The following is a 26419-nucleotide window of genomic DNA, read 5'->3' on the forward strand; positions in this document are numbered from 1 at the left end:
TAAATAAAAGGTTAAATTAAAAAATTACATGTTAACCATATGTATAACCATAGTATATCCAACGTAAATAATTGAAACCCTAGCCCTAAATGTCTAAGACTTCACTCTCTTTAATCAGATATCAAAAGTCAACTGGGTTAAAAACAACAGGGTTTGTGACCCAAAAGTCACAAACCCTGTTGGTGATAACATATTTTTATCTTACGTGGCTTGTTTTTCCATATAAAGCTGTACAATAGCCTATCTAAGGTACAACAAGTGGATTTGGTAATGTCAATAGATGAAAAAATAGGATGCACAAGATAGTTTTGGATAAAAGCACCCTTCCTTGAAGACTTAAATCCCTCACTGACCATGAGGATATTTACTTTTTTGACAGATTCAGTTACAGTGTTCAAATTAAGATAATTTACTGCCTTAAGATTTTTGCTGAACTTTACACTGAGGTAGGTTACAGTATATTTACAGTATATCAGAGATGTTACAATCTGCTGGATTGACAGCTCCTTTCAGAACAAACATCTCACATTTGGAAAGATTTAATACCAAACCTGAGAATTTGGAGAACTGTTTCACAATATCCAATGCTAATCTTGCTTGTGACACATTTAAAAAAAAGTGAGGTGTCATCTACCAGTTGGGATATCTGGATCTCTCTGGAATGTAATGCCTTCAAATTGACTTTGATAAACTAATGAGCATAAGATTTAAGATACTAACAAAAATAAAAAAGGTGAGATTGGACAACCTTGTCATATTCCTTTGTAAGTGTTAAACCTTGATGTTCCATGACAGTTTGATACAGCTATTGCCACCATTATGCAGAGTTCTAATAGCATCAACAAAAAAATGACCAAACTTCAAATGCTTAAGACAATCAAAGATAAAATTGTGACTTACAGTATCAAATGCTTTCTGAAAATCCAAAAATAAGAAAACAGGGAAGTCATCCAACAGATCACAATACTCAATCAAGTCTAACACCAGTCTCAGATTATTAGATATATGGCGCCCTTTCATAAACCCTGATTGACATTCATCAATCAGATCATTCAAACAAGACTTTAACCTTTTCGCAAAGATTGAGGCTATAATTTTGTTGTCGTTATTTAGGAGTGTGATAGGACACCAATTATCAATATTTAAGAGATCCTTGTGTGGTTTTGGTATAAGAGTAATAACCCCTTGCTTCAGAGAGGCAGGTAATTCTCCCTTCTTTATAGCCTTCTTAAAGGTTTCAAGTAAAAATTGTGCTATTTCTTCTGAGAAGGTTTTTTAAAATTCAGAAGTTATTCCATCACAAACTGGAGATTTGTTATTTGTTAATTGAGCAACCCCATATTGGATATCCATAATGGATCAATCTTGACAACAAGACCGATTGAATTCTTCACTAACCGAATGAACGTTCTCTATAGAATCAAGGAGATCCTTAGAGTCACTCAAAGTGTTATCTAAGGAGTAAATATTCTCATAAACCTTAGTGGTAAAGTCTGATAACAACTCTCTATCCTCAGTCGTAACCCCGTTCATCTTAAGTTTCCAAAGTGTGTTGAGTTCCCCTCTCCTCTTTTCCAAATAAAAAAAGTGTCTACTTTTTGTCTTTTTCTAGCCTGGCACGTGTGCTCCCTCTCCGGCCTGCTTTCTGGATCTTATCCTTTTCCTTATAAAATGTATCTAGTTGATTCTGTAAATAATTACATTTTTAGCTTTCTCATTAAGATCAAGATGCTCAATCTCTGTGATATTCACATTTGTCTTAAGAGTTTAGCTACATCACATCTCCTTAAAGCAAGCCGTTTTTCGTAAGTAATACAGGCTGAGCGAATTTTAAATTTCAGCAGCTCCCAATATTTCCCATATTCTGCATTAGATGTAGCTAAATTCCAGTAAAAACAGAAATTAGATTCTTAATCACATTTAAATCATGCAATAACAATGAGTTATTTAATTTCCAATAACCACAGAGTATTTATCATCATTACTGCACATTTTTAGTCAGCCATATGACTTTATGATCGTCAGGTCTGCAGGCAGTATTTTTACCTCTACAGTGTTGGGCTCAAGACTAGAGGTTATCACCCACAAGTCAATTCTTGATTGTAGTGAATGATCTCTATTACTCCATATGTATTGTTTCTCTACAGGGGTTTTAACTCTCCATATGTCAATTACGTCCAGGCTTTGGCAGAAATTCATCAATTTGTTCACACCAATGTTAGGCCTATGGGGCAATCTATCAGTCTCATTATTATAAACCATATTAAAATCTCCACCAACTATAATCTGACTGGATGGATATTTTCTCAGAAGACATTTAAAAATTTCCTCAATTTCCTCTATCAGTAAGTTATTTGGAGGACTAGAGCAGTATCCATATACATTACACAACACAAATAATCTGTCCATATGAGTGAAGTGGATTGGACTCTTGTTTGATTTGTGCTTATTTCAGTTACTTTCATTCTATTACATTACTGTGCATACATTGCCATTTATCTATTTTGTGTAAATGTTGAACAAAGACTAACATTTTATTCTTATCGCTGTGATTAGGTCTTAAATTATAAACCAATTGCTATAGTTAGTGTGTGAATGTTTGTTGTACAAATGATTGTGCTCCAACACTATCATAAATATGCCTTTGATTTCATCAAAGTAAACCTCTTAAGTAAACCATTCTTTTTTTATGTTGTCTTTATAAGATGGACATATATACATTACGATTGTGCTCCAACAATATAAATACGCCTTTGATTTCAGTAAAGAAAATCTCAACGATTTGAGAGAAACATGGTAATGTTTCACTGATTGCACATTAAGGAAGATAGTTCCTACATGATAGTGCTCGCTTTGTTACCCACCTGATCTGGTGTCCTTTCTGTCATCCTGTGAACCCTGTTCATTGCTGCTCGCAGCTATATTTCGATTCATTATATTTCTGTGGTTACTATTATGACTGAGGCATCAGAACAAACGCAGCGAAGTCAGAATCCTGAAAAGCTAGTTTTACTTACAGCAGAATATAGTGTACATGAGAACAGGACTTTACATGACAAAGACAGGACATAGAATGAAACAATACACACTTTATTGCCCGTAAAATAAATGATATTTAAGTACAATGTAAGATAAGTTCATATGTATGCTGTTAGATACAGTATTTATTTTTCAAGTTGCAGACTGTATTCCCGACATACATCACATTACTTAGTACAGATGACATGCTTCAATGAATAACACACACAGTATGTAGACGACTTACATTAAAATAAACATTTACAGAGTATTGATTCTGAACATGAGAAAGAATAATAAATAGATGCATGTATAACTTTTAAGTGGATCTCCCTGAAGATGTGGCTGTTACTCTGACTTGTAGGAACAGGAGGTTATTCTACATGGCACAGACACAGAGCCATGACGCCAGACCTAAACCCTGCATAGAGGGGCTCAGCGAATTGTACATCTCCATTTAGGCATTTAGCAGACGCTCTTATCCAGAGCGACTTACAGTTTGTGCATTCATCTTAAGGTAGTGCCGTGTCTTTGGCTATGCCGGATTAAGTGATATGACATGCTATTCTATAAAATCCTTTCTCTGTAATTAATATCACCTGTTTCGCTAATCATGTAAATGTAATTAACTAGAAAGTCGGGACACCACGGAAAAATGTTTATAGAGCCGTTGTCTTCCGAATAAACTCTTAAAGACTTTAATATTTCACATCGATAGCCGTCAATATTAATCCTCATTTTATTTTCAGTCTCATAATGAAAGTTGTAAATTCTTGGTTATCTTCACGAACCCTGGCTAACAAGTTGAATCAGCAATACAAAATTGGGTTTAATTATTTATTTACTAAATACCTAACTAATCACACAGAATTACATATACACAGAATACAAATGATGTCATGCAGAAAACGGCCCTGGTGGACGGAGCCGACATGGCGGCTTGTTACACAAAGAAAGGGGGTTGGGCTTGAATGAAAGAGCGGGAAGACTGAGGAACACAGAAACAGCTATGCTTTCGTAAATACAGAATCTTATGCATTCTAAATTACCGCCCATTTGGAAAAGGAAAATGCAATAAATATTTACTCTGAGCTGCGCTCTATAGATTGGTCGTAGATAGTAGGCCGGGTTGGCCAAGAGAGATCTTCCTGTCCTCGGAAGAATGTCTCTGGTGGTAATTGGATATGTTGTGGTATCTTCGTCTGTGTTAGACTGGATCCGCCGTCCGTCCTTTCCTAGCCCACGTCTACAGCGGCCGCTGCTAACTCGGCTTGGAACGGCTTGGAAGTATCACTTCTGTAGTGAATAAGTTCAAAGTTCATACCATTCACAACCAAAGCTCACACCGAGTTTGGCTTAGTTCTGTACTTGACATGTGTGTCCTTGTAATGCAGAGGCTGCAGACCTCACGTAGTGGAACTCCGGTGACATTGTGTCATTGTCTTATATAGTGGCGAGGGGAGGAGGATGTGTTTCATCGTTTATCACCCTTGTCTCTTCACAGGGGCGGGCCACTGATCAAGCAGGGCACTTTCCTTATGAAAACCCAATTCTCTCAATTGGAAGCTAAAATTACATTTAATCTCCTAACAAACAATTTCAATATCAAACATTTCAATTGCATAACAATTCCATGTGACTCTGATAACTAGAGGGTGTATACTTTCCCAGGTACAGTTTATGTCGTCCTGTCATCAGTCATAATGTCTCAGATGACAACCGAACTGACATCCATACTCATTAAGTTCCAAAGCATATTTCCAACTGGTTTTATTACCAAAATATGGTTCCTTTTCCCCATTTGTTTGATGTTCCCAGACTCTCTATATTTAACAAAGGCTACTCAACAGTCCTTCAGTAGGGTCAGAAAGAGAGGGGAAGGGAGAAAGGTATTTATGGGGGGGTCATAAACCTTACTCACAGGCCAACATCATGACAGTAGCTAAGACAACCACATATCACAGTCATAGTAAGTAAAACTTTTAAAAACAGCTATCAGCAAAGTCAGTGCTAGTAAGAAAAGACAAGTGTTTTATTTATTTTTTACCTTTATTTAACAGGGCAAGTCAGTTAAGAACAAATTCTTATTTTCAATGACTGCCTAGGAACAGTGCCTTGTTCGGGGCAGAACGACAGATTTGTACCTTGTTAGCTCGGGGATTCGAACTTGCAACCTTTCGGTTACTAGTCCAATGCTCTAACCACTAGGCTACGCTGCCGCCCGGTGTGAGTGTTAGTGCAAGAAAGGCAAGGTAGATGTTTGTTTATTATTTTCAAGGGGGAGGTGTGCTGGAGGCTTACTGGGCAGGGACTCTAAAGATGGGCAGGGAGAGGACTCAGATGAATTGTAGGAACAGGCTATTCTATCTGGCACAGGGACACTGCGGAATCATGACACCAAAGCCGAATTCCTAGGTAGAGTGGTTCAATGAATGTGGTGTGGAATGTGTGCAGGTGGGTCAGTGTGTCAGAGGAGACACTATAGAAGGACAGAGTGCCGGCCGACCAGTCCAGATACACTCCTACTCTGTTGGTGCTGGAAGGAGGGATAGGAATGGTAGTGGGAGTCTTATCATGCCTGGTAGTGAAGTAGTTTTTATAACAACTGAGAGCCCAGGACTTGTCATTGTATCCAAGCCCACACTCATCACCCCGTCCTTGCCTGTCAAGTCCATGGTAAGCCACTCCTATGTGAGCCTCTAGGCCTCTCCACTCCACCTCCCAGTAACAGCGCCCAGTCAGACGCTCTCTGCACAGCACTTGTTTCCAGAACAGAAACCTCTCTGGGTGATAAGGATACGACTGCTCATCTTCAAGCCGTGTCACTTTCCTGTTCTTCTCAGAAAGAGTCATGTCGTTGTGTGATGTGTTGGGGTCCAGGGTCAACTCACAGGCATCTGATAGAGACACAAATACACATTTAACGTAAGACAACAGATTTGCACCTCAAATCTGAATAGGTAGAATAAAAACTGGATGAGGTAAGGTTAAGAGTTTTGTCCAAATTTCAAGACTTAAATATAGTCATTCTTCACTGCAACCAAGACTTACATTTCTTGAGTGCTGATTTCAAATAACACTCTTCATTATGTTCCACGCTGTGACAAAACAAAACACCACCATATTTTAGGGTGTGAGACACCATTAGAATCATAGGGTGTTTTGTCTATTCAAAAATACAAAAGATATCTTTCAATATCATACAATTGTTCACAGTAGTTGTGTCAAAAAAGTACATTCATCAACTTTAGTTCTATGATTAACATCAATTACATTTCTACCTGAGTTTCTTCAGTCTGCAGTTTGGATCCCCTCGTACAGCAGTGAGCAGTTTCACTCCAAAATCGCCTGGGTGATTGTAGCTCAGGTCCAGCTCTTTCAGATGGGAGGGGTTTGTTCTCAGAGCTGAAGCCAATGACGAACAGCCTTCCTCTGTGACCACACAGAATGACAACCTGCAAAAAGACTGGTCTCTCTTAGAAATAGACCTATTGGTTCTGTGACATCCCAAGTATTATCCATACCATGTGAAAGGCTGCTACACATCAAGGTTATGTTCATTTATGCACAAATGGGAGAAGTACTGACCTCAGTTTCTCTAGTTTACAGTGTGGACTCTGCAGTCCAGCAGAGAGCAGCTTCACTCCAGAATCCTTCAGGTTGTTGTCAGTCAAGTCAAGCACTCTCAGCTGTGAAGAGGTTGAGCTGAGAAGTGAGGCTAATGGTTCACAGCATTGCTCTGTAAGGTTGCATCCATTCAGCCTATACAATGGGAATACAACACAATATCACGCTTTGTACTACCCTACCTACTCCTCTTGAGATCAAATGTGGTATTCCACAGGGATCGATTCTTGGACCTCTACTCTTTCTAGTTTACATTAAAATATCTGCCAAACAAAACTACTTTCAAAACTACTTTCTCAGATACCTTATGAAATCTGTTTCTATTTTCAAACAAAATATTGTTTCATATATGTATACTTACAGAGCTGTACTGGAGGCTTTGACCACTGGCAGCAGCCTAAGAAGACCTTCCTCTGATTTTGAGTATTTTTTCAGGTCAAACACCTCCAGCTCCTCTTCTGAAGTCAGTAACACAAAAACCAGAGCTGACCACTGTGCAGGTGAGAGTTCGGCTTCTGAGAGACTTCCTGAGCTCAGGTAGCTTTGGATCTCTTCCACTAGAGAATGGTCATTCAGTTCGTTCAGACAGTGGAACAGATTGATGCACCTCTCTGGAGAGAGATTTTGCCTGATCTTCTCCTTGATGTACTTGACTGTTTCCTCATTGGTCTGTGAGCGGTTTCTTGTCTGTATCAATAGGTCTAGTAAGTGAGTGTGATTGGACTCCATTGAGAGGCCGAGAAGGAAGCGGAGGAACAGGTCCAGGTGTCCATTCTCACTCTGTAAGGCCTTGTCAACAGCACTCTTGTGGAGGATGGTTGCAGACGTGTCTTCAGACATCTGAAGTTTTCTGGTAGTGGTTTCAGGTTCTGCCATTAGATTTACATTGTCATTGTTGAATGTGACAAACACATACAGAGCAGCAAGAAATTCTTGAAGGCTCAGATGCACAAAGCAGTACACCTTCTCCTGGTACAGCCCACTCTCCTCTCTGAAGATCTGTGTGCACACTCCCGAGTACACTGAAGCTTCTGTGACATCGATGCTACACTCTCTCAGGTCTTCCTCATAGAAGATCAGGTTGCCTTTCTCCAGCTGTTGAAAGGCTAGTTTCCCCAGTTTTAGAATCATCTCTGCATCTGCTTTCATCTGTGAATCTGTCTCAGCTTTCTCTGGTCCCTCTGGATATTTCTGTGTTTTACGCAGTATGTTGCAGATCAGGAAGTGGTTGTACATTTCAGTCAGAGTCTTGGGCATCTCTCCACTCTGTGCTTCTCCCAACAGTTTCTCTAGAACTGTGGCAGAGATCCAACTGAAGACTGGGATGTGGCACATGATGTAGAGGCTCCTTGATGTCTTCATGTGTGTGATGATTCTGCTGGCCAGGTTCTCATCACTGAATCTCTTCTTGAAGTACTCCTCCTTCTGTGGGTCATTGAACCCTCGTACCTCTGTCACCTGGTCAACATACTCAGGTGGGATCTGATTGGCAGCTGCAGGTCTGGAGGTTATCCAGAGGAGAGCAGAGGGAAGCAGATTGCCCTTGATTAGGTTTGTCAGCAGCACGTCCACTGAGGTTGATTCTGTGACATCACAACAGCCCTCGTTGTTGTTGAAGTCTAGAGGAAGTCGACACTCATCCAGACCATCAAAGGCAAACAGAACCTTGCATTTGTCAAAGTTAGAGATTTCAGATTCTGCGGTTTCATTGAAAAAGTGATGAAGAAGTCCCACCAAGCTGTATTTCTTATCTTTCATCAAATTCAGCTCCCGAAAAGGTAGAGGAAAGATTAATTGGATATTGTGATTTGCTCTTCCTTCAGCCCAGTCCAGAATGAACTTTTGCACAGAGATCGTTTTCCCGATGCCAGCGACTCCCTTCGTCAACACAGTTCTGATAGGTTTGTCTTGTCCAGGTAAGGATTCAAAGATGTCGTTGCATTTGATTGCTTTTTCTTGTGCTGCTGGTCTCTTGGATGTTGTCTCAATCTGTCTCACCTCGTGTTCTTTATTAACCTCTCCACTTCCACCCTCTGTGATGTAGAGCTCTGTGTAGATCTTGTTGAGAAGAGTTGGGTTTCCTTGTTTAGCTATCCCCTCAAACACACATTCACATTTCCTCTTCAGATTGGATTTGAGTTTATTTTTACACACAGCAAGCTCACCTAGAAGACCTGAAAATGCAGACATCACTCATGTGTTACCTTAGTAAAGGGTTGAGAATCAAGTGGACATTTATGATAACCTATTCTCTTCATTGACAATAACATGTAAAAAGAAAATGGAGTATTAAAAGGGGAAGTTCACCCAAAAACACTTCTGGGCCCTTTACCCAAACATGGCTTAATTTAATAACCTCTTAAGGATCAGACACTTTTTAAAAATTTTCATCAGTTGGTTTATTTTTAACCATCAGCTGTAATCCTTAGGTTCTTTTCAGGAGGCATGGCCTATTAGGGAGGTAGCTTTCAGATCATTATTTTTGGCCACCAGTTAAAGTAAATGTCATTCCTGTTCATCATGTTAAGTATATACACTGCAAATTTCTATTTTCTTTGAATATTTTTTGCACATTACATATTATATAAAATTCATAACATGAATATTTGCATATCCCAACGTACTTTTTAAGCTTTAATGAGGCTTACACAAGTTTATCAGTGTTCAACCTTAACATGGGATAACAATACAACAGAACAGATGAACTGGAATGACATTACTCTCACGGGTGGTGAAAAATAACTATATGATCCATATCTCAATAACCCAGCATCAATAGCCAAGCAGTTTAAAAAATAAATATAATAATAATAAATGACCCAATGCCTGCAACCCAGCTGTTGGGTCAACCAAACAACTCAGCATTTGTTTGTGTGTGAACAGAACCCGGTTTCAACCAGTCCCAAAATAATCAATCTTTTTACATTAAAAAACATACTTATTTGGCAATTCAATCCCGAGACAGCAATCGTTGTTTATGCAATAAATACACAATAAATACACATAGCTTTTAATGCATTTTAGGTCATTTCGGAAATGTACCATTTTGTTATAAAAACACAGAAAACTAAATACCAAAGCAATGGACCTGTGGTGGGGGGTAAGTTGAGCCAAAGAGGTACGTTGAGACTCCCTTGTTTCTAGGAAACCATACGCAAAAATTAATCATTTGACCAAATATTTAGGAAGATTTCATGGAGACTGTGATCATTTCAGTCTGTGAAGGAAGAAACCACATGGAAAAAGTGGTAAGCAAGTTAGGTGATTTTTTTTAAATCGCCAAGTCAAATGAATTTATTGCGTTAGAGGTTTCATGATGCTTGCATCTAAACCAAAGTAGATCATTTTACGATCGCTCTTACATCAGTTAGAGTATCTATAAGCTTTAATATGCAGTCTTCAACCTAACATGAAAGTGCATCGTTGTAGCTGTATGGGGCTAATATAGTCAAAATGTATGCCTTAGGGTAAGTTGAGCCAATGGCCATGCAATGTATTATCACTGGGATCTGAGGTAACAACAGGACCTGGCCTATGTTAAGTGTTTTTTAAAAAGTACCAAATGTTTGTGAGGTGTTAAACCTGTGTTAAAAGATGCTTAGAATTATTAAAAGACAAAAAAGCAATTGTGTTTGGGAAATAAAGCTACACATGGTTTTAAAAAGGTAGTGGTAATATTCCATTCAGTACAGAAATGTGTAGGAGCTTAACTTACCCTGTCCCGTGGATCAACTTACCCCATACCCAGAGAGATCACTTTTTTGGACAAGCTATGTTTTCAAAACTGTAATGTTTAAATGAATTCTGATTATTTCTAGGGATACACAAAATCCTGAAATATATGTAGATCTCTTTATTAGAAATAATACTATATTTCCCTCTACAGAGTGATGTTGAATAAATTTAAAAAAGGCTCAACCCCACTCTCCCCTACTGACAAACAGCCAGGCAAGCATTATAAATGGTCTAGAAGTATTTTGGGGTGAACTTCCCCTTTAAGGAATGAAGCCAGAATCCCCTTACTGTTCTCCAGTGTGTCAGCAAGCTCCTTCTGGTTCATTTTCCTCAGAATGTGCAGTGTGATCTTCAGCGCCCCCTCTCTGGGAATGCTCTCCTGCTCCACATCTTCAGCATCCACCAATTCCTTATCCTTCGTCTGACTCTCAAAGCATTCTGGGAGATCTGGACACAGAATCTTCTTGAACTTCTTCAGCTCCCGTTTTACCAAAGCAATGGCATTTTTTTCAACCAACTGAAATGGATCAAAGGGTGTGAAAACCAATACAGTATGTATATGAATACAAAGATAAAATACAAAATACTGAGGTTGGGAAAGTAAGGGAAATTGTAAGTAAGCATTTCACGGTAAGGTCTACACCTGTTTTTTTCGGCACATGTGACAAATAAAATTTGATCTGATATGCAACCAAAAATACATTATATGTTAATGAAATACTTAGGGATTTTGGCAATGAAGCCCTTTTATGTGTCTGCATCCAGTATGAAGGAAGTTAGAGGTAGCTTTGCGAGCCAATGCTAACTAGTATTAGCGCAATGACTGGAAGTCTATGGTATCAACTAGCATGCTAGCAGTTACCACAGACTTCCAGCCATTGCGCTAACACTAGTTAGCAATTGCGCAAACGTTAGTTAGCAACTTCCTTCAAACTGCATGCCGAGACATAAAAATGGTATCCACGAGTTCATCTGACTGGGGAAGTAGATTAAACACTGCCGAATAACACATGTGAGACATAAACCAGCCCACCCTGAATATGGAAGACAGGTCTGTTTGATGACTCTGGGCAGACTGACCACTGGGAACTTCTGACTCTGATCTCTCCTTTTGGTCTCTGTGGACAAAACATGAGATTTCACTTTACTACAACTGAAGGAAGGCCAGCTACAGCGGGTGGCACAGAGATGCCCCTGGCACTGCTCCGCCACCAATAGATGTACAAGGAGAAAAGCATTGAGCAGTGTTGGTTCCCTGGCTGATGACCATAGATGTCCAAAAGGAAATCACCCACCCTGTACTAATCATTTTTGTGTTACATAAATAGTCCACCCACCAAAAAAGGCTACAGAAAAGGTGTTTTGTAGTCCAGGAAGCGAAACATGTCAACATCATTATGTAGATAATTTTATTAAGATGAAGAGTTCGATCTTCAACTTGTAAAAGTTGCACATTAATTCAAATGTACATATTTGAAATCGTTTTGGGTCATTTCCCATAGCAACGTTAATTAGCTTGCCATGTTACATCTTGGTTACAATTGTTACACATGTTCCAATGTCCATGCTTGCAGAAAGCAGCGCATGTACAATACGTCCAATCCAAGATGGCGTAGCAGTGCAGGAGTGTTTTGTTGTCCTCTCGTGTACTTTTTGTATACATTTCAATTTATTTTCAATCTCTTTTCCATTTTTAAATTAAATATACCTTCCGGTAACCCGCCTCACCCAATGTGACACGGATCCGCTAATTTTTAGTCCTTATAGCCAGAACCTCCATCAGAAGCTAGCCATCAGAAGCTAACCAGCTAATTAGCTACTAACTATTTAGTCATTGTTAGCCACTGCTAGCGGCCTTTACCTTCTGCACAGACATAATACTTGCCAGGCTGCCAGTATCGGACTGTTTTCTCCACAACAATGCAGGATTCCTGCCGTAAACCCTGGACCAATACTCCTGATCATTACAGCTAGCTAGCTGCCACCGAGTGACCCAGCCCCGAAGCTAGCCCTGAGCCAGGCCCTCCTCCCGGCCTACTCTGTGATCACTTGGCTAAACAGCCGATGCCTCCCGGACTCTACCCCAACACGACTAGAATCCACTACTCCACCGGATACTTGCCGTAGGCTCTGGACCTTTGCATCGGATCATCGCTGTTAACTAGCTGCTACCGAGTGGCTATAGTGGCTAATGCCCCTGCCCCGAAGCTAGCACCAGTTAGCCGTGACCCAACTGCATCTCCCGGCTAGCAAACGAAATTACTACAACTACAATACCTCTTTCGCCATCTGGCCTGGACCCTTTGTCGACACGGCGCCCCGCCGTATCACCACGACTGGTCCGCCGACGTAACTCCATCCGCTGTGCCCTCAACCGGCCTTTGCCGGACGTCGGAGCAGACGTCGTGTCTCCCGCGTGCTAGCGTAGTAACGACTACCCCGCAGCTTCCCTATTCCATCTATTGCTGTTCACTGGACCCTATGATCACTTGGCTACATGGCTGATGCCTGCTGGACTGTTCATTAATCTCGGTACTCCATTTTGTTTATCTGTTGGCTCAGGCCTTGTGTGTAGTTAACCGTCCCTCTCTGCCCATTCATCGCCATTTTACCTGTTGTTGTTGTTGTCTTAGCTGATTAGCTGTTGTTGTCTTACCTGTTGTTGTCTTAGCTGATTAGCTGTTGTTGTCTTACCTGTTGTTGTCTTAGCTAGCTCTCCCAATCAACACCTGTGATTGCTTTATACCTCGCTTTATGTCTCTCTCAAATGTCAATTTGCCTTGTACACTTTAGTTTAGTTTACTGCGGAGCCCCTAGTCCCACTCAACATGCCTCAGATACCTCCTTTGTCCCACCTCCCACATGCGGTGACCTCACCCAGCATAACTAGCACATCCAGAGATGCAACCTCTCTTATCATCACTCGGTGCCTGGGCTTACCTCCACTGTACCCGCACCCCACCATACCCGTCTGTACATTATGCCCTGAATCTATTCTACCATGCCCAGAAATCTGCTTCTTTGATTCTCTGTCCCCAACTCACTAGACGACCAGTTTTGATAGCCATTAGCCGTACCCTCATCCTACTCCTCCTCTGTTCCTCAGGTGATGTGGAGGTTAACCCAGGCCCTGCGTGTCCCCAGGCACTCTCATTTGTTGACTTCTGTAACCGAAAAAGCCTTGGTTTCATGCATGTTAACATCAGAAGCCTCCTCCCTAAGTTTGTTTTAATCACTGCTTTAGCACACTCCACCAACGCTGATGTCCTTGCCGTGTCTGAATCCTGGCTTAGGAAGGCCACCAAAAATTCTGAGATTTCCATTCCCAACTACAACATTTTCCGTCAAGATAGAACTGCCAAAGGGGGAGGAGTTGCAATCTACTCCAGAGATAGCCTGCAAAGTTCTGTCATACTTTCCAGGTCTATGCCCAAAGAGTTCGAGCTTCTAATTCTAAAAATGAATCTCTCCAGAAATAAGTCTCTCACGGTTGCCACCTGTTATAGACCCCCCTCAGCTCCCAGGTGTGCCTTGGACCCTATGTGAATTGATTGCCCCCCATCTATCTTCAGAGTTCGATCTGGTAGGTGACCTAAACTGGGATATGCTTAACACCCCGGCAGTCCTACAATCTAAACTAGATGCCCTCAATCTCACACAAATTATCAAGGAACCCACCAGGTACAACCCTAAATCCATAAACATGGGCACCCTCATAGATATTATCCTGACCAACCTGCCCTCCAAATAAACCTCTGCTGTGTTCAATCAGGATCTCAGCGATCACTGCCTCATTGCCTGCATCCGCTATGGGTCCGCGGTCAAACAACCACCCCTCATCACTGTCAAACGCTCCCTAAAACACTTCTGCGAGCAGGCCTTTCTAATCGACCTGGCCCAGGCATCCTGGAAGGATATTGACCTCATCCCGTCAGTTGAGGATGCCTGGTCGTTCTTTAAAAGTAATTTCCTCACCATCTTAAATAAGCATGCCCCTTTCCAAAAATGTAGAACTAAGAACAGATATAGCCCTTGGTTTACTCCAGACCTGACTTCCCTCGACCAGCAGAAAAACGGACTGCACAAGCATCGAATAGTCCCCGCGATATGCAACTTTTCAGGGAATTCAGGAACCAATACACGCAGTCAGTCAGGAAAGCAAAGGTTAGCTTTTTCAAACAGAAATTTGCATCCTGTAGCTCTAACTCCAAAAATGTTTGGGACACTGTAAAGTCCATGGAGAATAAGAGCACCTCCTTCAAGCTGCCCACTGCACTGAGGCTAGGTAACACTGTCACCACCGATAAATCCATGATAATCAAGAATTTCAATAAGCATTTCTCTACGGCTGGCCATGCTTTCCTCCTGGATACCCCAACCCCAGCCAACAGCTCCGCAACCCCTGCAGCTACTTGCCCAAGACTCCCCAGATTCTCCTTCACCAAAATCCAGATAGCAGATGTTTTGAAAGAGCTGCAAAACCTGGACCCGTACAAATCAGCTAGGCTAGACAATCTGGACCCTCTCTTTCTAAAATTATCCGCCGCCATTGTTGCAACCCCTATTTACCAGTCTGTTCAACCTCTCTTTCGTATTGTCTGAGATCTCTAAAGATTGGAAAGCTGCCGCGGTCATCCCCCTCTTCAAAGGGGGTGACACTCTAGACCCAAACTGTTATAGACCTATATCCATCCTGCCCTGCCTTTCTAACGTCTTCAAAAGCCAAGTTAATAAACAGATCACTGACCATTTCGAATCCCACCGTACCCTCTCCGCTGTGCAATCTGGTTTCCGAGCTGGTCACGGGTGCACCTCAGCCACGCTCAAGATCCTAAACGACATCATAACCACCAGCGATAAAAGACAGTACTGTGCAGCCATCTTCATCAACCTGGCCAAGGCTTTCGACTCTGTCAATCACCGTATTCTTATCGGCAGACTCAACAGCATTGGATTCTCAAATGACTGCCTCGCCTGGTTCACCAACTGCTTCTCAGATAGAGTTCAGTGTGTCAACTCGGAGGGCCTGTTGTCCGGACCTCTGGCAGTCTATGGGGGTACCACAAGGTTCAATTCTCGGGCCGACTCTTTTCTCTGTATATATCAATGATGTCGCTCTTGCTGCGGGTGATTCCCTGATCCACCTCTACGCAGACAACTCCATTCTGTATACATCTGGCCCTTCTTTAGACACTGTGTTAACTAACCTCCAAACAATCTTTTATGCCATACAACACTCCTTCCGTGGCCTCCAACTGCTCTTAAACACTAGTAAAACCAAATGCATGCTTTTCAATCGTTCGCTGCCCGCACCCGTCCACCCGACTAGCATCACTACTCTGGACGGTTCTGACTTAGAATATGTGGACAACTACAAATACCTAGGTGTCTGGCTAGACTGCAAACTCTCTTTCCAGACTCATATTAAGCATCTCCAATCCAAAATTACATCTAGAATCAGCTTCCTATTTCGCAACAAAGCCTCCTTCACTCACACCCGCCAAACATACCCTCATAAATCTGACTATCCTACCGATCATCGACCTCGGCGATGTCATTTACAAAATAGCTTCCAACACTCTACTCAGCAAACTGGATGCAGTCTATCACAGTGCCATCCGTTTTGTCACCAAAGCCCCTTATACCACCCACCACTGCGACCTGTATGCTCTAGCCGGCTGGCCCTCGCTACATATTCGTCGCCAGACCCACTGGCTCCAGGTCATCTATAAGTCTATGCTAGGTAATGTTCCGCCTTATCTTAGCTCACTGGTCACGATAACAACATCCACCCGTAGCATGCGCTCCAGCAGGTATATTGCACTGGTCATCCCCAAAGCCAACACCTCATTTGGCCGCCTTTCCTTCCAGTTCTCTGCTGCCAATGACTGGAACGAATTGCAAAAATTGCTGAAGCTGGTGACTTATTTCCCTCACTAACTTTAAACATCAGCTATCTGAGCAGCTAACCGATCGCTGCAGCTGTACATAGCCCATCTGTAAACAGCCCACCCAATCTACCTACCTCATCCCCATTTGTTTTTAATTTACTTTTATGCTACTACAACAGTATTTCTACTTGCACATCATCATCTGCTCATCTATCACTCCAGTGTTAATTTGCTAAATTGTAATTACTTCGCTACTATGGTCTATTTATTGCCTTACCTCACACCATTTGCACACACTGTATAGACTTTTTTTTCTATTGTGTTATTGACTGTACGCTTGTTTATTCCATGTGTAACTCTGTGTTGTTTGTGTCGCACAGCTTTGCTTTACCTTGGCCAGGTCGCAGTTGTAAATGAGAACTTGTTCTCAACTAGCTTACCTGGTTAATTAAAGGTGAAATAAAAAATTACATTTTAAAAAATGTGACCGTAGGAATCCTGAAATAATACAAGATAAGAAGCTGTTGAAACATGCTAAATAGATTTTTTCTCTGATGCCAGAACAGCGCTTTATTTAGCTTGCCAGGACCTTGATTGTTTTGAGAGCTGGTCTAGCAAACATTGTGCTGTCATTATACAAAAGTAGGCAAAAGCAATATGGCCCTTAAAGGCTAAATACAGTTGCAAAAACATATTATATTAACAAATAGTTCTGTGCACCAGTGTGAAACAAAAGTAACCAAGGTAAAACACAGGAAATTACCCAAGATGTGCAACTTTTACATGTTTTGAATCACATAGTGTTCATGTTAATAAAATTATGTATATAATGATGTTGACATTTTTCAGTTTATGCTTCCTGGACCACCGAACACCACAACAGGTCTCTCAGATCACTTACCGTTGTCTTATGGTGATGTCTCTGAACTCTATTGGATGCCCGATAGACTTGACACTCTGCATGGACACACAGCTGGGTGTAGAGGAGTCGGGTCTCTCCATCTGGATCCTGTTGAAAGTACACAGTAATCAGAGCTGTTAAAACGATGTTCAGAATAAGTACATTTTCTGCTCGTTTCACAACATGGTAATAAGGAGAGGGTCGAGGAAATCATCAAACACAAACTTGTGATCAGTAGAAACATCTCTCCTCTGGAACTCTATTGGATGCCCCATTGACTTGTCACTCTTCAGGGACAGACAGCTGGGTACAGGTGAGACTGGTCTCTCCTTCTGGATTGGGCTTTAACACAACAGAGAGATCTTCAGACAAGCTAGTTCAGCACACTCTGAAAAGTACAGGCTAATTTAATTTCCATATTATCACTGCTGAGCTTTGAGATGGATACACAAGATAACACCATCTTTTTTTTTACTCACCTTTCTGTTACATTGGTGGAGTCAAGTTCTCCACAGAGACTCATTTTAGAGGCAGTGCCCCCCTCCTCTCTGTCCCCAGAAAGAGCCCTTTTAGTAGTGCCACTCTTCTCTTTCTCCCCAGAGAGACTCATTTTACAGGCAGTGCTACTCTCCTCTCTGTTTTACTGTAGAAGAAGAAAGGGAACAAGTAAGATGAGATTCAGGGCAGCCTTGAAAATAAATCAAGAAAACAGTACAGCGTTTATATTGATAGTAAGCCATACCAGATACAGTAAGTCGCAGCAACGCCTATACATTCAGCTTCTTAGTAAATTGGGTCTGGACAGTCAAACACTTGTGCTGAGAGTGTTCTGACTGGGTGCATTAGAGTATGTTGGTGATAGAGGGGAGGTACGTGCCGCGACACTGGCTCCCTCTGCTGGGAGTACACGGGCTGGGCACCGCGACGCTGATGGCTCCAAGTAGAGGTAATTAGGAGAGTGTGAAGGCCACATAAAGGGACACTGTGGCACACCGTGAGGAAAAACAGAGAGGCAGACACTGATAAGAACGACCGAGCCAAACCTACGTTATTTCGTTATGTTTATTTAGTTGCCTAGTCAAGTCGTGTTTTCTGACTAGAACCTCCCTGTCTCTTTACACACTCAACCCAACACCCCACGGTTTACCACATATGGCGGAGAATGCAGGCATCTCAGTAGCTTTGGGTGCCGTGCGGTCAAGTGTACAGAGATTACCATGGAGGAACTGGTGGCTCAGTTTATCCTCAGCCAGCAGAAGCAACAGGCTCTCCAGGAGCAAGCACTGGAGGAACAGCACCAACAAAACCTCAGACTGGTAGCAGATGTAGCCCAGATGAAGAATGGGATGGCTTAGGAGTCTAGCCCGAATCAGTTCCTGGTTAAGTTCATGGAGGAAGATGATGTGGAGATGTATTTGTGCACCTTCGAGAGGACAGCGCAGAGGGAAGCATGGCCCGAGCCCAAGTGGGCCAGCCTTTTGGCACCCTATCTCTCCGGGAAGGCCCAGAAGGCCTACTTCGACTTGAACGCCGACCAGGCAACAAATTATGAGGAATTCAAAACGTGAAATCCTGAGCCGTTATGGATTCAGACTCGCACGCCATGCACAACTGGTCCACAACTGGGCCTTTGACTCCACCGTCTCCCCGCGCGCTCAGATGAGCGAACTGGTGCCCCTCACCAAGGGCTGGCTACGGACCGACGTAATGTCCCTCCCAATAATTGATAAGGTTGTCCTGTATCGATACCGTCGGGCCGTACCATACGAGATGAAGGCGGAGAGCATGCAGAACCCCCAGAGCCTGGAGGAATTGCTGACAGTGGTGGAAACCCACCAGAACACCCAGGACCTGCTTAAAGGGGCCCAGGATGAGAGAGTGGACACGGGGAGGGGGAAGAAAAGCACAGAGAGAGGCGAGGGGCTGAAGGAGGCCCGGACGGAACCAGCCGAGGCTGTGAAGTGGGAGGGCGACCTGAACTGACGCCGACATCCGCTGCTGGACCTAGATCAGAGGCACTACTATGAGTGTGCCATGCCGTGCCGGGACACCTCGCGTGGAGCTTCCCCGGCCGGGAGGAGTCCATGCCCTCTGCATCCCCCCAGCTCCGGGGTAACCCGAAAGGCAAGTTAAGTCACATCCTGTTGGGCACACACAGACAGCCCCTCCGGTGGTTCCTGTACGAATCAATGGCATCGATGCCAGCGCTCTGCTGGACTCTGGCAGCATGGTGACCCTGGCCCAACCGCAGTGACTCACACGAGAGGGGAAAGACAAACCGGCGGACGTGGAGATGACAGTGTCCTGTGTACACGAAGAGGTACCCAGCTGTGCCAGTGCGGATAACTGCTCCAAGGGGGGAGTGCCAGATACGCGCAGGGGCTGTTCTTAACCTGCCCATGCCCATTCTCTGCAGTAGAGATTGCCCTCTCTTCCAGGCACTGTGGAGGCACGCGCATGAGGTGGGAAGGAGAGGAAAAAGGATGGTTGCCTGCACAACCCCCGACTTGCCACGGGAGGTGTCCACTGGGCCCGAGTCGGACCAGGAGGAGGGAGACAACCCAGTGCCGGGAAGCGAGCCATCGTCCGAGGAGGACCTCAGGCTCCCCTTTATGGAGTTGGAGGAACCACAAGGACCGCCCGACACAGGAATCCTCACGGGCCAGTTCGGGATGGCCCAGTTAGAAGACCCCAACCTCCAGAACGCAAGGGGCCAGGTGATTGCGGTGGATAGCGTGCTATTACCTGGGTAAGTGAGTGGCACTACCCCCACTTCGCAATCAAGCATAATTTATTGTATCAGGTAGTAAAGCACAATGGAGAGATCAAAGACTTGTTACTCATACCCACCCAGTATGTTAGGACTGACTTGCAGCTCACCCTCACCAACCTGTTTGGGGCACAGCTGGGATGGAGAAAACCAGGGAGCGGATCAGAAATCAGTTCCACTAGCCCAGAGTCAAGCACGCCGTGGAGGACTACTGCCGTACCTGCCCGGAGTGCCAGATCACAGCTCTGAGGGCACATTATAGAAACCATTTGGTTCCCTTGCCCATTATAGGGGTGCCGTTTAAGCGGTTGGCGATGGATCTGGTGGGTCTGTTGGTGAAGACCGCGAGGGGACACCAATACATCCTGGTAATCGTGGATTACGCCACTCGATATCCTGAAGCTATCCCGTTACGCACGGTGGAAGCGAAAGGTATTGCACGGGAGCTCTTCCATTTATGAGGGAGCACATGGCCCAGGCGCAACGTACCCAGGAGCACGTATACAACCGGGGGGCCCAACCACGAGAGTTCCACCTGGGTGTGAAGGTCTTGGTGCTGATCCCCACAATGGAGAGCAAATTCCTGGCAACGTGGCATGGGCCCTACGACATCGTCGAGCTGGTAGGTGACGTCAATTATAATGTCCGCCAACCGGGCGCAGAAAACCCCTCCAGCTCTACCATGCGAACTTATTGTAGAAGTGGCATGCACAAGAAGTGCTGTGTGCAACGTGGACCCGGCCACAGCAGAGCCCGCCCTCTGTTGAAGTTGCCATGGGGGAAGACCCCAGCCCGACCCAACGACAAGAGCTCCGAGAGTTGGTCCAGCAGAATACGGCCGTGTTCTCCAAGGTGCCGGGGCGCACGGATCTCATGGGACATCATATCCACACACGTTGGGGTCTGAATAAAAACCGAAGCCAGACTGCAACATTTTAGTAGCCTAGCTGGTCTGTGGCATGTGTCTGTACACTTTCCCTCCGCTGCAGCGCAATTGAATTCACCGATGTGAGCACATCGCGCTGTAATTTCATAAAGTAAATGACTCAAATGTTAGCTACTTTAGGCTTGCAGGCCTTGTTTGACATGTGCGCTAGCGTATTAGCCACGTAAAGACTGACTTGTGATCATTGCCCCTTGCTAGTTTGATTGTATTGACATTCCCAGCCTTAGTTACAGTCGTCTGTTTTTGTTCAAAATATTGAGTCATTAAACCTGAAACGGTGCATCCCGAATGGGTGGAGGCAGCAAACAACGTACCAGGCCAGCTGTGATTTTTAACCTGATGGCAATGTTTTTTGGAGTACCAAGAAATGTATTGGTGAATTACATTACCCATGCATTGAACTGCTTCCATCTTTTCTGCCAATTTTGCCTTGCTGCATGTCATGGAATTTTTTGTCAAATATAACCTATTTTTAAAACTCTTAAAGTTGGTTTTGAAGCATAAACTGGGAATTTGATTTGACTGATGATTGTTTCTTATCTGCAAAGTAGTTAAAACGCTGCCAGTTCCACTTTAAGAACTGGCTGCATAGAAATAGTGCACATAGAACATATCTACTGCTTCTTAGACTTGCTTTCAATGATAATGACAGATCTACAGTGGCGACCCATCATTCAGGGTTTGAGACCCACATTCTTAGCAAAAAATAAATGTATAAAAAATGGGGGGGGGCTTACCTGTTTTGCATGTTATTTTGGCATTAATACTTGTCACATATCAGTTAGCAAACAATGTAAAAATAACATATCATTGAGTTAATGAAGCCGCATACAAACATGGTATCTTTTTTGTTTTCTTGAGTAAGGCAGCTTGAAAATGCAGGTGTTTCAGCCTAGCTCAGTGCTTTCTGAGGTGGTGGGGCAAACCAGCATAAAATATGGAGCGTTGCGTCGTGATTGGCTCAGTGTTCTGTCACTCATGGGGACTTTATGTCACTGTCAAGTGTAAGAGGAGACATAAGGAATTTCTATCCCTTCGGATGCTTACATAGTTACATTAGAAGTGCCCAGCCAAAGGCTCAAGGTCATTGGCCACAGATAAAATTACGTCAAATGTACAGTAGCTTTGATTAGACTTATGTCAACATCATACTTTCACAATCTCAGCTAGCAGTCATCATCATGAATCAAGTCGACAATCTACTGGCAAATCCTTTTTAATCCTTGTCACATGAAGAGAAATAATGAAGAGAAATGATAGATAAAACGTATCGGTGCTCATCGGCCATTGGATATAAACATTACACAACAAGTTGGAAATCGCAAATTCAACAATGGGTTTGGAAGGAATCAGTGACAGTGGCTGTGTGGTCCCAAATCTGGGATTAAGGGTCTCTTTTCCAAGTTTAAAATGATAAACATTCAACATTGGCCATGCTGTCAATGAAGCATGATTTGTGCCGCGCTCAAAACAACTGTTAACTCGGAACTGCGAAACTTGATTTCAGTGAGTTCAAGACAACTGGGAAGTAAGGAATAAACGTTTTGAACGGTCATCCAACTCGGAATTGTAAATCCGGCCTCCAGAGAATGCCAGACTTGGATGACCTATTTTGCCCACAAAGGACCGCTATTCCACCTTCCTGTTCAAGTGAGCACAGCACAACAAGAGGAGTCCAAAAATGTATTGTATGCTGCTGCATAATTTATGTAATATGCCAGGGAGATATGTATACTGTAGCTAAGAAAGTAATACTAAGTGTATGTTGTGTAGTAAGATGTTAGTAGCCCATGTGCCTCACCCTAATAATTTGGTCTATTTACCCTTCTTAATTTCGCCTTCTGTTCTGACGTTCTACTGTAGCCTATAACCTGTTTTAGAGAAATGTAATCATTGAATATTGTAAGAGCTTTCATTGTCTGATTATATGCCGCCTTTATTTATCCTACGGTTCTGACTTGGTGTACAGGGAGAACACTGTAAGAACGGCCCATGTTCGGAATTATGTCACTGTACATTTCAAAAGGGCTAAACAAATAGTTATTGACTAACGTTACGTCCATCCTAGCTCGCTCATTAATGTCTTAATCGAAATTACGGATGCCTCTTATCCGCTAGTCGTCCCCTTATGCCATAGTTTGTACATCTCAATTGTTATTAGAAACCACATTTGTTTAGGCAAGTCAGCCATGTTTTTTTTTTTTAAAGGCAGTAAATGAGGCTGAATTAACTGTTTCGCTGCCAGACAAGGCTTCACTTATAGCCAGGTGTTGCAGTGCTAAGATGTTGGGACAGCTTTATGTAGGCCCTAACAGTTTGTGGGCACCGTTTGTCACCGTTATAGTGCAAATAATGTGTTGTGTAGTGGCTTTGCTGGCATGCATCCCACTATTATTTTACATGCTAAAATCGCAACTGCAGATGTATAACTCCCATTTCTATGTGAATTTGGTCATTGTCCAAAAGGTTCTTGCAGCTTTAAGACAATTGAAGACCAAGTGATATTTGCTGTTATTTTCGAAATTGACATCTACAAAATGACTTCGACAGTCTATATTAGCCATATCTATAACTCAAAAGAGAAGTCGTTTTACAATCGGAGTTATTTGTATCTCTTCTTATGTCAAACACTGAAGGTAAATTATCTGTCCATATAAACCCCACACCCCTAGAGTGCAATTCTGCAGCAACAAACATTGACGGTTTTAATATTAAAATGTATTTTAAAGCCTACCTTTCATCGATCTAATGCGTGTTCGAGTGAAGTTTCACTTTCCAGATGAATGTGTTTCTATGGGCGCACGTCATCAAACATAGGCGCTTGTGGAATGTAAAAGAAAAAAATTGTCAGAGGCTGCGGACACATTTTTTTCTCGAGGCCAGCGGAAGATCGGGAGTCTACGCCCCTTCGTCAGCGATTGGTCAACTGTAGGAATTCTTCAATAAAGTGTTTATCGTTCAACGAGAGACGACTCGTTTTCATTAGAAATACTGTACCAAACATCATAGTTTGATTTAAAATTGCGCGACTAAGATCTCCTAGCCAAAAACGTCAAAATGAATAACAGTATACTGGCTACGGCTTCTCAAAATGGACAAACAGAACTGAAGCATGCTGACGTCGTTAGGCTATGCTACTATATTCGGTTATGTTATGTAGAATACTATTATTATGATTGTACCAGTAAAATTAAATTGCGTTCGTTCTAGCTTGTGGTGTGGATAATTTTGATGTTCATGACCAAACGTAATGTTGTTAATGTAGTAATGGCTATATATATGCAGTGGTAGAGCCAGGGTGAACTTTCCCTTTCTATCTATCCATAGTCACTTTACAAATGACCTCGACTAACCTGTACCCCCGCACATTGACTCGACACATTGACCCTGTATATAGCCTCGCTGTTGTTATGTACTTTTCTTGTTACTTTTAGATTTTATTTAAAAAAAAAATACTTTAGTTTATTTAGTAAATATTTTCTTAACTCTATTTATTGAACTGCAATTGTTGGTTAAGGGCTTGTAAGTAAGCATTTCACGGTAAGGTCTACTACGCCTGTTGTATTCGGCGCATGTGACAAATACAATTTGATTTTATTTAGTTTGACAAAAGTTGTATCCCTTCTAGCCCTTGCCATCTTCTCCAGGCTACACATAGTTTTTTGTCTGCACAAGTCGCAAAGCGCATGTTTGTCAAAATTATTCTCCAACAGGTGGCGATGATGCTTCTTCAAACTCCCTGGGTGTGGCAGTGGTCTAAGCATTAACAGATGCATCTACTTGTAAAACTTCAACTTTCCAAACATACATACAGACAGTAGCTTTAGCTTACAATGATAGGCTACACGAATATGATATTGCTCCATATTAATTAAAACCGACTTCTTAATCACAGCTCAATGTCATATATCAAATTAAAACATGTGTAGGCTAATAGACCCGCCATTGCACAATTTCGTATTAAGTGTGAAAAAAGTGAACTGTCATAGCCGATCAAGATCAGATCATAGCCTATAACGGGGCGGCATGTAGCCTAGTGGTTAAACCGAAAGTTTGCTAGATCGAATCCCCGCGCTGACAAGGTAAGAATCTGTCGTTAACCCACTGTTCCTACTGTAAATAAGAATGTGTTCTTAACTGACTTGCCTAGTTAAATAAAGGATAAATAAATAATAATAATACTCAATATAGAAATGCAGTCAAAACAATAACATATGGTCAATTGTCTATGCTAAACCACGTTTGTTCCCTTATCTTGGACTGGTGTCTAATTTACAGGCGGCTCGTTAGCCAACCCCTGAGCAGGTGGGAGTTCCTGCTCTTGTTTATTGGAACTGATGCAAAATGAGTAGCAGCAATGCAGCATCCATCCATCCATCCCGACCGGACGCTAGCGATAAGGAGCATTTGAGAGGTAAGCCACATATTCATTGGGCGTTTAAGTCAATTTTTGCTTTTGTGCAATCTAATTCTATTTGGCGAGCGGTGGCTGGTTTTGGTTAAGTTATACAGCTTTAAAAAAGTGGGCGGATTTACTGTTTTGATTGTAGCCTGATAGTAGCCTACAGCAGTGAACAGCTAATAAAACCAACGGAATCACAGGGAAAATCGAAAACCCTGTCTCCTCATGCATGCCAGGATAATCCACATTTCCCTAAAAGGTTTGATGTGCAGCACTGGAGAATTGACGAAGACATCAATCAATATGTAGGCTATCGGTTCATTTGAAGAACTTGTTGTAGTCTCTCGGTCTGTTTGGAAACAACTCTTTTTTTTCTTTCATAAAGGACCTATTTAGTTATGATGCGTGTCTGTAGATCAGGATAATGTAATATTGTGCAGGATTCAGTCGGTTAGTGCGACACTGAAGGTACATTGCAGAGATTTACACCACTGACAGACACACCCCTCACTAAATCGTCGCCGGCATTGTGTTGATTAGTGCCCATGCACAGCCTGTTACTCTCGGCTCACTTTGAATACATTTAGGTTGAAGGCTATAACCTAATTAAATAAAACCAGTAACGGTTACATCAGCTTCTTCTTCTAAGATGTCTGATAAATGTGGTTTAGATTAGATTGCCATATCAGTGTGTTACTGCAATCACCAGTGGGATGTAAACTCAAACCCCCAAAGCAACATGCTAATTGCTACTCCACCTTAAATGATTTTATGCTTGCAGTTACACACGAGGCATTGAGAAGCCATTATTGGCCCCTTTCTTAATTTACAATTATTTTTATTTAACTAGGCAAGTCAAGTTTTATTTAACTAGTCAAGTTTGCAATGACAGCCTAGTCATTGCAAACTAGTCATTGCAAACTGCCTTGTTCAGGGGCAGAACAACAGATTTCAACCTTGTCAGCTCAGGGATTCGATCTAGCAACCTTTCAGGTACTGGCCCAATGCGCTAACCACTAGGCTACCTGCCAACCCCTGCATTCGGAAAGTATTCTGACTCCTTGACTTTTTCCACATTTTGTTACGTTACAGCCTTATTCTAAAGTGGATTTAAAAATAAATCCTCAAT

The 26419-nt window shown here is 42.6% G+C and overlaps 2 protein-coding genes across 3 annotated transcripts in view; one reads left to right on the top strand and one right to left on the bottom strand.

Annotated features, from left to right (window-relative positions):
- Positions 1-5267: 5267 nt before the first annotated feature.
- Positions 5268-23951, bottom strand: LOC115172590 (NLR family CARD domain-containing protein 3). Of its 2 annotated transcripts, XM_029730164.1 has the most exons (11): positions 23623-23951; positions 17652-17815; positions 17398-17514; positions 17173-17280; positions 11414-11498; positions 10669-10897; positions 7007-8819; positions 6607-6780; positions 6300-6473; positions 6070-6116; positions 5268-5915 (listed from the first exon to the last, which is right to left on the bottom strand). In XM_029730164.1, exons 2-11 carry the CDS (start codon positions 17780-17782, stop codon positions 5377-5379), a joined length of 3417 nt encoding a protein of 1138 aa, XP_029586024.1. In that variant the 5' UTR covers positions 17783-17815; positions 23623-23951; the 3' UTR covers positions 5268-5376. The 2 variants fall into 2 exon arrangements, with proteins under 2 accessions (XP_029586024.1, XP_029586025.1); XM_029730165.1 differs by lacking the exon at positions 5268-5915 and having other exon boundaries at positions 6112-6184.
- A 530-nt stretch (positions 23952-24481) lies between these two features.
- LOC115172591 (calcium permeable stress-gated cation channel 1) overlaps positions 24482-26419 on the top strand; it is a 37843-nt gene continuing 35905 nt past the window's right edge. Inside the window, exons 1-2 of the mRNA XM_029730166.1 lie at positions 24482-24970; positions 25167-25302. The gene's annotated coding sequence lies outside the window, so the exon portion shown is untranslated. The remainder of the gene's footprint in view (positions 24971-25166; positions 25303-26419) is intronic.

Source organism: Salmo trutta, chromosome 33, assembly GCF_901001165.1.
Source record: "Salmo trutta chromosome 33, fSalTru1.1, whole genome shotgun sequence".
In the NCBI taxonomy this organism is placed as follows: domain Eukaryota; kingdom Metazoa; phylum Chordata; class Actinopteri; order Salmoniformes; family Salmonidae; genus Salmo; species Salmo trutta.

Excerpts from the sequence above, each read along its gene's own strand:
- LOC115172590 (XM_029730164.1), bottom strand. The coding sequence starts at position 17,782 with ATGAGTCTCTCTGGGGAGAAAGAGAAGAGTGGCACTACTAAAAGGGCT. Across the intron at positions 17,281-17,397 it reads GATGTTTCTACTGATCACAA|GATCCAGATGGAGAGACCCG; the intron begins GTTTGTGTTTGA and ends TACTTTCAACAG. Across the intron at positions 10,898-11,413 it reads ACCTGTCTTCCATATTCAGG|TTGGTTGAAAAAAATGCCAT; the intron begins GTGGGCTGGTTT and ends GATCCATTTCAG.